Genomic DNA, 14,061 nt, shown 5'->3' with positions numbered 1-14,061 from the left:
AAGTTTGCTCTGAGAAGTGACCTTTTGGACCGAGTCCTGACAGACGCCTTAATCTGGCGACGGAGCAGTTAACCTGCAGGGACCAAGGAATTTTCTTGAAGCTCCTTAACCGACTCTCGCTTAGCAGAGAGAACTCCAGCTTAGCAGGGACCAGAAAGACCTCGATGATTGAGATCCTTCCAATCTCAGTGAATTCATTTTAAGTGCATTTTGATGAAGCCCTGAGGGTTTTAGTGCAGACAAATTTACTTTTGCAGCTAAAATTTGCCAATTTTTAATTTTAATTTAATGTAGGTCGTCTATTGTTGATGTTATCGAGGTTTTCCAACGATTGTAGGCCATAATTATTAATGACTGTTAATATTTTGGTATTTTGTGATGTTTGGCTCAAAGATAGAAACTAAAGAAAAGGTTGGACATTTCCAAGCGGAAACGGAGAATCAACCATTCTTTAACTCATCATTTAAGGCACTCAGGCTACCATGCCAATTTGCTTTAGGTGGCAAAATTCCTGTACTGGGCAATTCACAGTTCTTTAGCTTTAGTACTGGTAGTCTGGGTGAAATTGGACCCCATGTTGATGATCACCTTTTCCCCAAGATTCCCCCAATCTAGCCTTCAACACCTGTCTGGCCCCAACCCTTAAGCCCCTCACATCACTGTCAAGTCCTGAGCTTCTGCAGCAAACTGGCACTAGGTGTGAAATAAGCACAGAAAGGTTGGATAAAAAATTGTCCCCAGGTAGACAGAGATAGGAAACCTATTGGCCCTTGGGGGGGCGAGTTGAAAAGTGTCAGGCTCAAGAGAATTTTCTGAGGGGCGGAGAAATTTGATGCCGGTGGCTAAATAAGTAGGCGATGAAATATGGAAAAGGGTTTTGAAGTTGCCAAGAAAAGCTTCCACTGGGTGGATTGGCTCCCCCCCCAAATTACAAAGTGCGGCATTTTTATTTGACGTAAAACGCCAGTCATTGTGTTTATTTTCAGTCATCTGTAAAAGTTTCAATCTGTTTTGCTGACAGATGCCAGGTGTGAATACCAAGGCACGGTGCTTGCACAGAACTTTCACAGATCACATCCTGCAAACTTTGCTCAATCATATCAACATTGTACGTCTAACATGTACATGCATGTGAACGTGCTTCCACCAAGGAACTGTTTCTGCATGTAGTTTATAATGTAAGAAGTGAACTCCAAAAATTGGAATTTGTGGCCAAAAGAAAATTGCAGAATTGCTAACAATGGTCAGTAGTTTTTGGAAAGTTGCCTGCTTCAGCCAGATTTTGATGTACTGAATTCAAATACGACAATCAACATTGCTGATTTCGAACATATTTATTTTTACATCATACTGACGATCTCAAAATCTAGAGCCATCCATTTTAAGATCGCTTCTATTCTCAGGGACCCAGAATTTGTTAAGTTTGACTTTGTTTTGGAAGTATTTTAGCTCTAGACTAGCATATCCTGACATGTTCACTTCTTCAGTTAATGGTCTGATGCAAGCTGGCTACTGATTCTTCGTTTCTTTCTTGTTTGGTTTTTTTTTCTTCAAAGATCATTTCGTCAACTGGATCGCAAACTCTCCTGACACGCTATCCCGTTACCCTATTATTCCAAACTTTACCCTCATTCCCGGCCGAACGGTCTCAACACTCATCAGACTACCGTGTAAATTACCCGAAGGAAAGCAAGAAGCTGATAAATCAGACGGTGCACCGGTAAATTTGGGTAAATTTTATCGTCATCGGGGAGCGAGCCAAGAACCTCTTGTACACTGTGCCTTGCAATGCAGATTTGATCTTCTGACACGACACCTGCGGCAGGGGTGTAAATTGTGTCAGCTTCTAACCCCCTATACATGCACTCCCTTGTTGTGTTTACCCGCTGACAGATAAGGTCTTATTTGTTTGTTGGGTTGGGCCGGGGGTGCCATGTAGGCTCCCTGATCCGCTGCTTTTTCCGTGAGGTTCCGAGTGGTTTTGTTGTGTAGAGCGATAAATTGTGAGGAGAAAGTTTGTTGCTTTTTCATTTTTACAAACTAAAAAACAACGGTGACTTTTGTCTTGAAAACTGTACGTGAATGTTTCAGCCTGTTGGCTTGGTTTTATAGAGAATTGGTGTAAATTATGTCGGAAACACCTGGTCTTGCCTTTTAGCCTGTTTACTCTCAACTGCTCTTAATCTTTGAGTTAATAACTCAATCAGTCTTCTGTTTTTATGTACTAATTTCAAGCTGTCCAACCATTCCAGTATCATTGGTTCCCAAGGAGTTTCATATTAGCTAATTACTGTAAATGACTCTGGCCTTATGATGGGTAATTAAAAACACACCCCTCCTTCACACTGTGGAATTTCCCATTATGCTGTGTAAATGGTTCAAGGGGGAGCTTGGAGTCAATTAAGCAATTAGGGGTGTTATTGTTGACAGAGGGGCTTACAGGGGGATCAGCTGGGGTTGCAAAGTCTTTGTTATGTCTAGAAGCAGGGGATTATAAATATTGTCTTTCAATTGTCATCCTTCTCGCTCCTTTGTTCTGAGAACACCAGTCAACTGAGGGGACCAGACCAGAGAGTTTACAGTGTTCAGCTGCAAGAAGTGTGGCAAACTCTGACTGAAAACCCTTTTGTAGGACAGATGAAAACCAGATTAGTGCAGTCAAAGCACCCAGGGAGAGGTGTTGTTTGAACTTGGCTCTCTAGAGCTTTTTGTTATTATCTTAATCCAAATCTGTTTGCATTTCCCTGTGCTAGATGAACTGACCATTTAGCAGTCTGGTGAAGTGTGTGCTTTTCCCTGTGGTTTTCCTTCCAAGTTGAAGTCAAGAGTCTTTTGTGTTGATGTGTTCAGTTACTGCTCAGTCCTCTAGCTAGCTGTTGGAAGTTTTTTGTTTGCCGGACTCATGAGAAAGGTGGAGTGTTGTTTATGGAAAAAAATGATAACGTGGTACTTTTCCAGAAGTGCAGCTCATCCACTGTGCTACGGCCAAATCGATTAAGTTTTAGAAAATTGACCATTTTTAAAGTTGCAGTTAAGTATATTAGTGCAGCCCCTTCCCCAAAACTGGCTTTCCATTACTTTGGCCTTTAAAAGTTTCCTTTGAGACAGTTCCTATAGCAATTTGATGCCTACAAATCTGATACAAGTTTATTATAGTATCCATACCACCTGAGGGTAGGCTCGCATGGCTTTGTTCAAACACAGGAGGGCGGTGTTGTAGTTCTGGATTATTGTGACTACCATCTCAACAAGCAACATGTACATGTACATATAACTCTTAGCTGTTTCGGCCTCTTTTCACTCACTGAAAGAGACACATGTATGGGATTTACAGTATTTTTCACATGTGTTAATATTTTACACTTTACAGTACAGTTGGCACATTTTAGCAAAGTTTGTAGAACATACGAAGTTTTACGATGTACAATAATGGATGCAGTGAGTTGATCTTATACAGTGAACTTGTATAGTGTGGATCTTTAAGAGTGATACTTTACCTGGTGAAATTAACCTGGATTCCTTTTCTCGATGTCTGCACGAGGTCGAATCAGATTTGTCATCCGTTGTGTCCGTGCATCTCAACATCCAATTCTAATGTCATCCTAGATGGCCAGCTCGCATGTAGCCTTCTCCAGACTTCTCCTAGCCCGATAATTTCTCTCTGCTTACCTTTCACCGTGCACACACGTTCCCCTCCCTGCAAAATCCACTCCATCCCCCACTTAGTTAAATTCTTCGCCAACCACCAAAATCCAGAGGTCCAAATCCTTCCCATCCAAACCTCGTCCACTTGACATGTCCCCGGGAATGTGGTCAAACAAACTGTCCAAATTCACCCCCCCCCCTTGACAAAGCTACTAGGAACCCGCTACTGTGTTACCCTTTCAACCTAAACTGACTGTGGGCCAGGGCTTAAATGAAGTTTGCTCAGTGCAAATACCAGTGTGTGTGTTTGTTTGTTGTTTGCTCCAACTGTTTGCTCTGAGTCAGTTGGCATACCTTGATGGCTCAATTAGAGCAGAGCGGATTATTTCAGAACTGATCTGCAGCCTTGGTCTCTGGTCAATTTTGTTCATTGCTGCGAGCAGTAATTAAGCTCCTTGCATCTTAATTTTGTATCTTATTTTTGAAAATAGATTTCAATTCTTTGTATCGTGACTTCCATTTCAAGTTCTTTAACCTTTGCTTCACATGACGCAATTGGAAACAGGAGCCTAGTTTCTTTGAATTTCTTAAAGTGGAAGACTTTTTTTTCTGATTTGCATATTCGGGCAGTTTTGTAATATTTGTGCGTCGCCACAGTAGAAAGTGAATTAGGTCAAACTCTAGTTTGTGACAAGAGAGTGTCTGTTTGTTGCTTGTTTTGTTCTTCGCTTGTGGCTCCTTTGAGACAAAAACAGTAGACAATTTGCTGGATATACATTGTTCATTTGATGACACGGTACATCAGTTTACTTCTACATGCTTTGAAAGGGCCCGGACGATGCTCAGTTCAGTTTGCCAACTGTCATTCTTGAAATCTGGGGGGTACAAGCTTGTCGCCCAAGTTCAATGTTTGAGCCGAGGTTGCATGCACTAAACAGCTGTCACATGTATTTCGGAATCCAACGTGGTGATGGATGAGCTCGTTGTAATGTGTCAGGCTAGGGGCAAGGGTGGGTCCATTCCTGGCTGTCTTTGGGGGGTGGACTTTGGTGATATTTTATCGGGGATCGCTGCAGAACGAAATGTTTCTTTCGAAATGGGAGGTGGGAGATGAATGATGGCAGTTGTAAAAATTCCCAGACAGTCTGTCAAAAATGTTTATCGTGCAAGCTTATTGGACGATGTCGAGGGGAGAGACTTGCAAAAGTACGTTTCCCTGCATTAGTAACCGTTTCAAAAAAGTGGTGAGAATATTTTCACCTCAGATGTACAGATATGGCAAATCAGTTGTGAATTTTTAAAAATCCGCTGTGTTAATGTACCGTAATTATCATTGCATAATCTCTCAGCGCATCACAGAAGAACAGACCGAGATTGCCTGCATGTTTTTTTGCTGACTAAGCATTTTTATGCCTCCGAATTGGGTTAAAGAACTTTCTCCCGGACTATGCCATGCAGAAGTACGAAGACGTTTCTGTCTGATTAAAGAATGCTGCATCTTGTGTGGCGCCGTTAAACCCAACAGAATAACGTATGTTTGAAGTTTTTGAAAGTATAAGACTCAGCTCAAATTTTCATTTTTGTTCGGCATCAGGATCTTATTCTCTGGAAATTGGACCAAGGATTTCCTTCCCTGAGAAATGAGCGCTAACTTCAAATTGGCTTCTCTGTTTTGAACTTTATTCTTCCAAACAGTTTCGGCACAGAAGGGCTGGAGCTCCACGCCGAGATCAATGACAAGGTGGAGATTGACTGCCCCAAGACGCCCAACACCACCGTGGGCCGGCAGTACGCCGAGTACCTGACCTTCACCCAGGTCTCGCAGGCTGGCTTCGATCATTGCAGTACCAACATCAGCTACGGCATCGTCCGCACCTTGCTGACTTGCAACAGGCCCTTCGAGGATAATTCCTTTATTCTGTTATTCCAGCGCTACCCCCCACTTCCGGGAAGCCCGACATTCAGACACAGCAGAACCTATTACTTTATAAGTAAGTATAAATCAGGATTTTGTCTTGATTTCAGGCTTTTTTTATCAGGATTTTCCTGATTTTAGGATTTCCAAACAGTTTCTTTTATCATTAAGGTTTTTTTTGGCGCGCATACATGTGTAAAAGGTCTTCCAGAACACAAGAAATAGGTATTGTAAGATTTGTGTTTAGGCAGGAGAAAAATGTACCCCAGGGACTTGACGCTGCAGGTGATTATTTCCTGGATACCTTGGTTTCCTTGAATTGCACCCCTGATCGGTGTTAGTATTGGGAGTTTGCCCTTTATGAGTGGATAGTTCATCGGTCGCACCATGAACTGATGCGCACTTTTTTCTGTGTTTGTTTTTTCTTTTCTAGCAACTTCAGACGGCACGTTAGACGGATTGCATCAAATCAACAGGGGTCTGTGCCATACACATAACATGAAACTTAGAGTTCACATCCGGCCAAGACCCACAGGTGAGTTGCCTGTCAGATTTGCAGAGACCAAACTACACAGGAATTAGGTCGGAATTCTACACGTCCGCTGATTGTTAGTTCACCCGAATAAATAAACCGGAGCCAATATTTGACAGCGTACGGTTGATCTGAAACCGCTCTCCATGCCTGAATGTGCTCAACATTTTTGGCCAGTCTCCTGGCCCAAATATTCACTTTGAAATTCAGAGGTTCTCACCAGGGTTTGGTTTTCTTTAAGTGCCAATCGGTGCTCTGTTTCAGGACTCACCTGGTTTTGAATCTCACCACAATATCCGTGTGTATTTTTCTTCCAATCAAAATGGATATCTATATGTTGCTATATAATAGCTAGCACTCATCACAAAATCAATTCAACAAAATCGTTGGAATGGTCTCAAGATCGGTTATTCCTTTTTTAATCCTTCAATACACTTTTGATTGAAGCATCTAAATCTGTGTGAAGTGTCCCCCCAAAGCACCACGCGTCAGACAATCTGCCGACATTTCATCTCTGAAGGGTCCAACTGATCCTTCACAACTAATGCTTATTGAATTCTCAAGCCAATCTTTGGCTGTGGATTGAATTTAGTCTTTGCTTGGGTGTGCACAGCTACATGTAATTTCAGATTAGGGATCCATTTTTTTGGTGTCCCTGTTACATGGGACATATGATTTTTTAATTTCCAAGAGCGATGAATTAATGCGGATTACCAAGCAAATAGCAATAGTTTGAAATCAATTCCAGTGATATTTCCATGTCTAATAACAAAGGTCAGATGTAACAGGGACACAAAAATGTGACCCTTTTGGACCTCTGATTTCTGGAGTTACCAGTGGGTCTTTTTAAAGATGTTTTGAAGAAGTAACAACCTCCTGATATTGTGTTACTTTGTAAAGTTTGATAAATAACTTACCTATCGGTTCGTAAGTGACTTCATCACAAAGGCGGATGTGCCAAGATTTGCGGGCTCTCACTGGACAATCACTGAAGTTGTGCGTTAACTTCCGCTTCCACGGTTCCACGTAAACGGCAATCAATGCATGTAATCCTATGTGCAGTGCATGTGCAGTGGGCGTGGGTTAAACTGAAGTGGCGTCACACTTATGAACCAGATGCTCTTCTGGGAACGTGAAATTTCTGTTGATTGTCTTTTATTGTTAATTGTTGCTATTTACAGAAGCCACTCCTACTGGGCAGACACCAATGAGGACGCGTCCTCGTACACGATCCACTACCCGGCCGACCACTCCCACAACACTACCCACGACACACCCCAAGACAACCACCCTTCCTCAAGCAATCACGGAGAAGCCCAGTAAGTGGCAACAGGTCGATGTGTTTCCACCATCTTGAAATGCCTGCCATATACTTCTTTTCTTTAACATGCAGATTTTAGGGAGCAAACATGTAGCCGCTTTTTGTTGTGAAGTCTCAAAACTCTGACACTAGCTATAGAACATGTGGCTGAAATTAATTTGAACGTGAGAAGAAAAATCAGGATGTGGAAGAAATATCCATTTGTGTGGCTAGTTCTTTGCTGAAAACACTATTGAAAATACCCTTTGTTTACTTGTGAAAAATTCCAGAAATCACAGACAAGCCAGTTGAGGAGACGCCCAAGAAAAACAACCCCGATTCCCAGTCCTCGGACAATGCCAGCACCGTCCTCAGACACTCGTGGACGCTTCTCCTCTTGGGACTGTGCACAGCGATGTTGAGATGGTTAACGATGACGTGATGTGGAAGATGCAGACGACAACGACATGCAAAAGAACTCTGCAGAATTCTCCTTTTTTATAAGACTCGCTTAACCTCCCTCCAGAGTTTATTGAATTTTTGGTGGGACGGTCAGTTTTTGCCCAATTTCTGGTCAGTGCCTACGCGTACCTTACCTGGGGTCTCTTGATCAGGTCGCCATTATTCTGCATCTGTGCGTCTCTTTTCTCAGCTAAGAGGTGGTTGCAGTTATACCAAGCCCAAAATGCTCAAAGTGTGTTCATGGTTGTATATTTTCATGAACCCTTTCAGCAATTGGTGTGAGGGCATTTAGTGAGAACATTTCAAAGTAAGGACTCTGGTCTGAGGACATACACATGACATGTAAACCAAGGGACGTAATTTTCCAGCCACTACATGTCTGTATACATAAACACGTGTATTTATGCACTTGTGAGGACACAATGGTGTCTGAGGACATGGATAGCCTCATTGGATGACATGCCTAAACAGGACCTATGTGACATTTGTATGTCCTCACAGCTAATTTGGTTAAGAAGTGGGAACTTAACCACTGTACACCACTTGGATTGGCCTGACTGAAACCACTGAACAGAATTCGGGCAAATGACAAAACAAAAAATCTGTATAAAATTTGAAATGTCAAAAGAACTTGTTTATTTATATTGTATTGATGCTTACATTATTAGGGGCAAAAATGCTTTTGTAGAATTAAAAAGAAAACAAATTCTGCTTCCAATGTGGCTGAAGTTTTACGTACGTCTTTGTCTTTTGTAAAAAAATTTAAAAAATGAAAGAAAAAAAGCTTGTTTGTTACCACACATTTGGAAACCATCTTAAAAGCAAATATTTTTGGAAAAATTACCTTCAAGACTATTTGGTAGATTCCCGAAGACTCGTACCTGTAAACAAAATTGTTAATTTGTTTTGTAGCAAGATTGTTGAAGAAATATCTGCCATCATGAGGTCTTGGGAACCAGTTCTCGATCTTGAATAATTACAGATCGTGCTGTTCCAATGATTTTACATCTTTAAGTGGCAAATCCCTTAACTAAAAAACTTTATCTTGTGTAAGTCTTATCTCAAAACAAGGTAGAAATAAATTCCAAGAAGTTATCAGAGATTCTTGTTCTTTGATTGTGAATGTTGCACAGTTCTTCCTCTGTGTTAACAGTCACTTTTCAAAGTTGTATAAAACATTCATGGCTGAAAATTACAGGAAGAGTGGTTACTATGGCAACAGGCTGCAAAAGCAAAGCAATAATTTGCTGACGATACTCTCTGGGCTGACAAACTGTTTTAGTGTCAGTCCATCTAAAGATTAAAACACCACATAAAGCCACATCTTGTTTTTGAGGCTGATTTTTTACAATCAACCAAATTTTAAAAAAGTGCTTTTTTCTTAATACTCTTTAAGGTAACCCTTTGGACAGATTCTGTAAGGTCTACAGAAAAGTAACAAAATTCATCCAAACCCGTGAACGGCAAAGAACACAGGGTTTCCATGCAGATGACCACTGCAAGTCCAATTTCATATGACTTTGGCAGGCTGTGTCCGAGTGATTTGGCTATGGCTGGGTCATACACGTATCAGTGGGTAATGCATGAAGCCATTAGTAAGTGGTTGCCATTGGCTTGTGTACTGTTTAAATTCCAAAGAGTGAAAATTCACACTATTCGAGTGAAAATTCAATCCCTCCAATTGAAACCAAGGACCAGACGAATTGGAGTGAAATTTCTTCACTTCAAAAGATTGAAATTTCACTTGAGCTTCCACTGGAAGGGGCTATTTTTAGCCTTTTCCAATCTTAATTCAGAGTGATTTTTCACGCTAAAACGTCTTGTCCCTAACTTCACTCTCTCTGATTTAGAAAGTAGAATTTGTAGTCACAGCCAAGCCAGTCACACATGGTCTTAATATACGTGTTGGGACACCATTGTTAAAATGTTCACATCACTGACTGAACCCCACAATGTCAAGTATGTAGTTTTATCATTGCTCGGAGAAGCAAGATCAACATTTTGTTTTTCTTAATTTACCCATGCATATTACTGCAAAGCCCCCCCCCCCGGTTGGTAACATTTGGTTTTCCTTCATTCTTTCAAAGATGTATATTTCTCATTTATTTATTAAAAAAATGAAGCCTTGTCTTTTGTGTAAATATGGTAGGACGCAAACTTGAACAAGTCAAAACGTGTTTGAGTTTGGTCGTTTTTTGGGGTGTGGGTGAGAATTAGCCAGAATGCTTTAAAAGTGTAGATTTTTGTAACAAAAATATCCAAAGAAGAAAAAAAAAACAGTTAGCAAAATAAGGAAGCTGACCTGACTTCTGTCAACACCTTTCCATCAACTTGTATAAAGAAGAACAAGTGTACAGATTTTCAAGTGTATGTCAACTGTGATGTGTCATGTGAAGAAGTGTTCGGAATTATTCACCCTAGTTCTTTGTTTCAAATATGGGCACAAGATGCCGAAGACAGACACCCATGAAGACTGTTAATCCATGGGTCTGAGCATTCATTTTGGTCGGCGCTCCTTCTAATAGCCTGCACCAGTGGTCCTCAAGATGTGTTACAGTGCCAGTAGATCCTTGAGAGGACTTCTCAGGCTAGCGTAAGCTTTTTTTGGTTTGCCATGTCATGTTTTAGTTGCTACAGTTACCGAGTAAGTTCATTTTTGAAGAAAAGAGCTCGGCAAACAATATTTCACCCGAACAGCGTTGCAGGGCTTTGAACACTCTCTCAGAAATCATTGATTTGTAGTGTTCCTACGTGACGTTAAAACAAATTGTGGCGGAAGATTTTGTTCACTGTTCCTGGCTGAATTGTCTCTCAAACAAGAGAGAATTGACTCTTTTGTAAATAGATTAAGAACTTGATTTTTTTCATTATTTTAAAAGTAGGGATTGCTCTTTTCTATGTAAAACTACTCAATTTAAAGACTGAATTTTCCTTAGACTAAACGAACCATCTCATCTTTTTGATACTATGCAAATATTATATATATTTGTCTGTCAGTTTGTTTTTCTTTTTGTGTGTGTGTGCGGGGAGGAATTTGTGGATATTTGCAATTGTACAGAATTATTGAAACATGATCTGTAACAATGCGCACTAAATAGATATGCTTTTGTCCATGTTCAGGGGCCATTTTTGAACCCCCCTTAGTCAAAATTGTTGTTCACAGAAATCCTGCGTGGCTACCAACAACGGTGAACACTGTGCTGTGGAGGATGTTAACTGGTACCCAGTTGAACTCTTTATAGAATCGGTCCTGTCATTTTACATTTCACAGTTGAATCATGCTTTAAAATATTTAATTTGCCACCAACGAAAAGAAATGACTGAAGTCAGTTTTTAATCATTATGCCTTTCTCACATGTACATTATTTTCACTCATTGACACTTTTAATGGTGGTTCCTATAGAGACGGAGTTATCAGCTGAATTGTATTTCCTTGAGAAATTTAATTCAGATAAAATTCGTAGTGATCCACACAATATCTTGTTTTATCCCGTCTTGTTTATTGGTATTGCTGCTTTCTTGTTTTTAATATAAAAGCTGTCATTTTTATTCAACATGTTTATTCATGAACTTGAGTGTATCATTTGCGGGATAGCGGGAAAATGGGTGATGTAACTGTAGTGTAATGAATATGCATTTGTAGGGGGAGATTTGGTGTATTAATTTGTGAGAATGGAACATACCAATGTCAGGTTCATTTTGCAGATGATGCCGACAACCTGTATCCAATGTGGACCATTTGTCATGTGTTGCTGTTTCATCAAAATTCGTAGAAGTTACTTGCTTTGACCGTAACACTTTGGCTGTGACATTTTGCAGACAATAAACATGTCAGTTTAAGATGCCAATTTATTTTTGGAGTTTTGTTGGTCTTAAGCTTTTCGGCTCTGTTGCTTTTTTGTTTTCTAATGGACTGAAGTCTCCTGGTGCTGTTGTTTTGTCGGAATAGTCGTTGTCATGGTATTGGTTTATTCCATTCTCACTAAGAATAACTTTCACTGTAATCTGTTTGTATATAAATGCAGTACTACACTCGACAGGATTTATGTGCTTTGGGAAAAACAATCTCTTGAACTGTGAATATTGTATTTTGTATCATTTTCTGTTTTGTTTAAATTTCAAAGCTGTATGTATTTTGCTGTTGGAACTTGTGCGGAACGTTCCCACCTTTTCTGTTCATGGAGAGGCCCAATAATTTACATATATGTATTTGCATATTCATGATTTGTAGGCAATAGTTATAAAGCAGAAAATTTCTGGAACGTAAACTGATTGAGTTTGTTGTGGGACAGATCCCTTAGGAAGATTTGCACTTCGTTTTTATGCATAACTGTCAACTATGCCATATCTTTAAGACAAGCAAGTGAAAATGAAATTTGTATTTCATACGAATTGACTTCCTGAATCGCGTCAATGAATTTTTGTGGTCTGTTTAAAGAGACTGGATAATTCAAATATAAAATCAATAGAAAAAAAGCTCTTCCAAAAGTCAGAACATTTTTAATTTGCATTCATGAATAAAAAGTTTTCATTTTGAACAATTCCCATTCAACAAACTGTTTAGAAGAAAATGGTAAAGAGTTATTGATCTGCAGAGTATGGTTGTGGTCCCTTCATTTTCGTGGACGTTTTAGCTGGTTGCCAATTGTGTCGGAACAGTGAAGTATATATTTGCAGGGTACCTAGAGAAAGGTATTGTTTTTATGTGTTTGGCCATTGTTATGTAAATGTTAATGATGAGAATTAATATCAATGAACTATTCATGTCGTTTAGGGGTTCCTTTGTTGTATAATTTGGGCCTTTCTGTATCCAGATATTTTGCATTAAAATGCAAGACCTTTGAAATTTACTTGCTTTGGTTTTTAATTGATGTTGTCTTTTCAAAGCCTTGCAAATTTCTTTAATTTGAGTTCAAGGACTGAACTATTAAGTTTCCTTGGAACTCCCACAAAACACATCTGTTAGTCAGTGGAACATATTTAGGGGCATCAAAAGAAATTTTGAAGCTGTCTGACAAAACGTAAAGTTTGATTAACATTTTAAGTCAAACCACTTACAAATTTAATTTTGCTTCATACTTTGATAATCATATTTGCGGAAATCCCGCACAGAAGACAGCTCTTAGCCGTTGGAGTACATTGTGAGGTATCTAAAAACAAGCATTTCGGAGGAGTTTGGAGAAAAGCGAACAATTGGGCAAATAATGTACTTTGAAATACAAGGTTAAAGGCGCCTTTCCATATATAGGTTCTGGGTGCGTTGCGTACACGATGCGCAATGCGTTCAAGTGTTTCACTCTTTCACAGACACAAAACTCGACGCCATTAACAAAGCACACGCCTTAATCTCCTGTCAAATTGATTGGATTTTTGCTCGAAATTCCGACACAATGGTTTTGCCTTAAACTTGCACAAAACGATATCTCGGTCCATGCAAAGCGTTCTCGATTTTCTTTAATTAAGCTTTTTGGTGCGCGTTGAGGAAAAGTCAGATTTGGTCAAATGTAGGCCTGATTAAAATGTAAGGCTAAATGCCCTGTAGTTTTATTTAATTTGCGTCCAAAATTTGGAAATTTCAATTAGAATTAAACTTGGCTAAACGACATCTCATTGTTTTTGAATGCATTCAAAGACATCCACAAGTAGTTTCAACAAATTTGAAGAAAAGCCAAAAAATGTTAACAATTTAATTAAAATTCAAGGTTAGGCCTAATCTCTTGCAGGTTTATTTGATTCGGGTCAAAAATGTGGATTTTGAACTTGTATAAATCTTGCGTAAACTATGTCTCTTTGTTTTTGAATGCATGCAGAGACATCTGCAAGTATCTCTGGTCATCGCACGCGTCGATTTTGAATGTGCGCGTCAGTTTGTTTCATTCTTTCTCAAAATTTTCAAAACAGCGCCCCCTACTTCCGCACCGCCTGAATGTTCCCGAGTAGACTGATTCCCGGCCAAAAGTCCAAATGGCAAATTTTTGTTCAAGGAACCAGACTAATTCGCGGGATGATGTCGAACACAAACAGTAGACCATGGGTAGGTTACAAACTTGCAGCCAGCTGATCAGTAACAATTGCAGCATGACGTGCGACGTGCTTTTACTAGCCTTTGCTCTATGATTAAATATGCACCTCATAAAAGCCACCCCTCCCCCCAAAACTGCCCTGCTACATCAATTCTGGAACTTTGGTCTTACCAGAGACCGATTT

At 39.9% G+C, this 14,061-nt stretch overlaps 1 protein-coding gene across 2 annotated transcripts in view; it reads left to right on the top strand.

Annotated features, from left to right (window-relative positions):
* LOC110982372 (ephrin-B1-like) overlaps window positions 1-12,704 on the top strand; it is a 136,487-nt gene extending 123,783 nt beyond the window's left edge. The window contains exons 1-5 of one of the 2 annotated variants that reach the window (XM_087131481.1): window positions 5,040-5,176; window positions 5,341-5,636; window positions 5,994-6,095; window positions 7,274-7,411; window positions 7,683-12,704. In XM_087131481.1, coding sequence (XP_086987607.1) covers window positions 5,055-5,176; window positions 5,341-5,636; window positions 5,994-6,095; window positions 7,274-7,411; window positions 7,683-7,834 — 810 coding nt within the window. In that variant the 5' untranslated portion in view covers window positions 5,040-5,054 and the 3' untranslated portion in view covers window positions 7,835-12,704. Of the gene's footprint in view, window positions 1-5,039; window positions 5,177-5,340; window positions 5,637-5,993; window positions 6,096-7,273; window positions 7,412-7,682 lie in introns of those variants that run through there. The other variant, XM_022240725.2, reaches the window with a different exon arrangement.
* The last annotated feature ends 1,357 nt before the right edge of the window (window positions 12,705-14,061 follow it).

The sequence above is a fragment of the Acanthaster planci genome, linkage group LG21 (genome assembly GCF_054643075.1).
Source record: "Acanthaster planci isolate LZ-2023a linkage group LG21, COTS_SCS, whole genome shotgun sequence".
Taxonomy (NCBI): domain Eukaryota; kingdom Metazoa; phylum Echinodermata; class Asteroidea; order Valvatida; family Acanthasteridae; genus Acanthaster; species Acanthaster planci.
The sequence above is the reverse complement of the archived record's forward strand: the minus strand, read 5'-3'. Positions and strand labels throughout refer to the sequence as shown.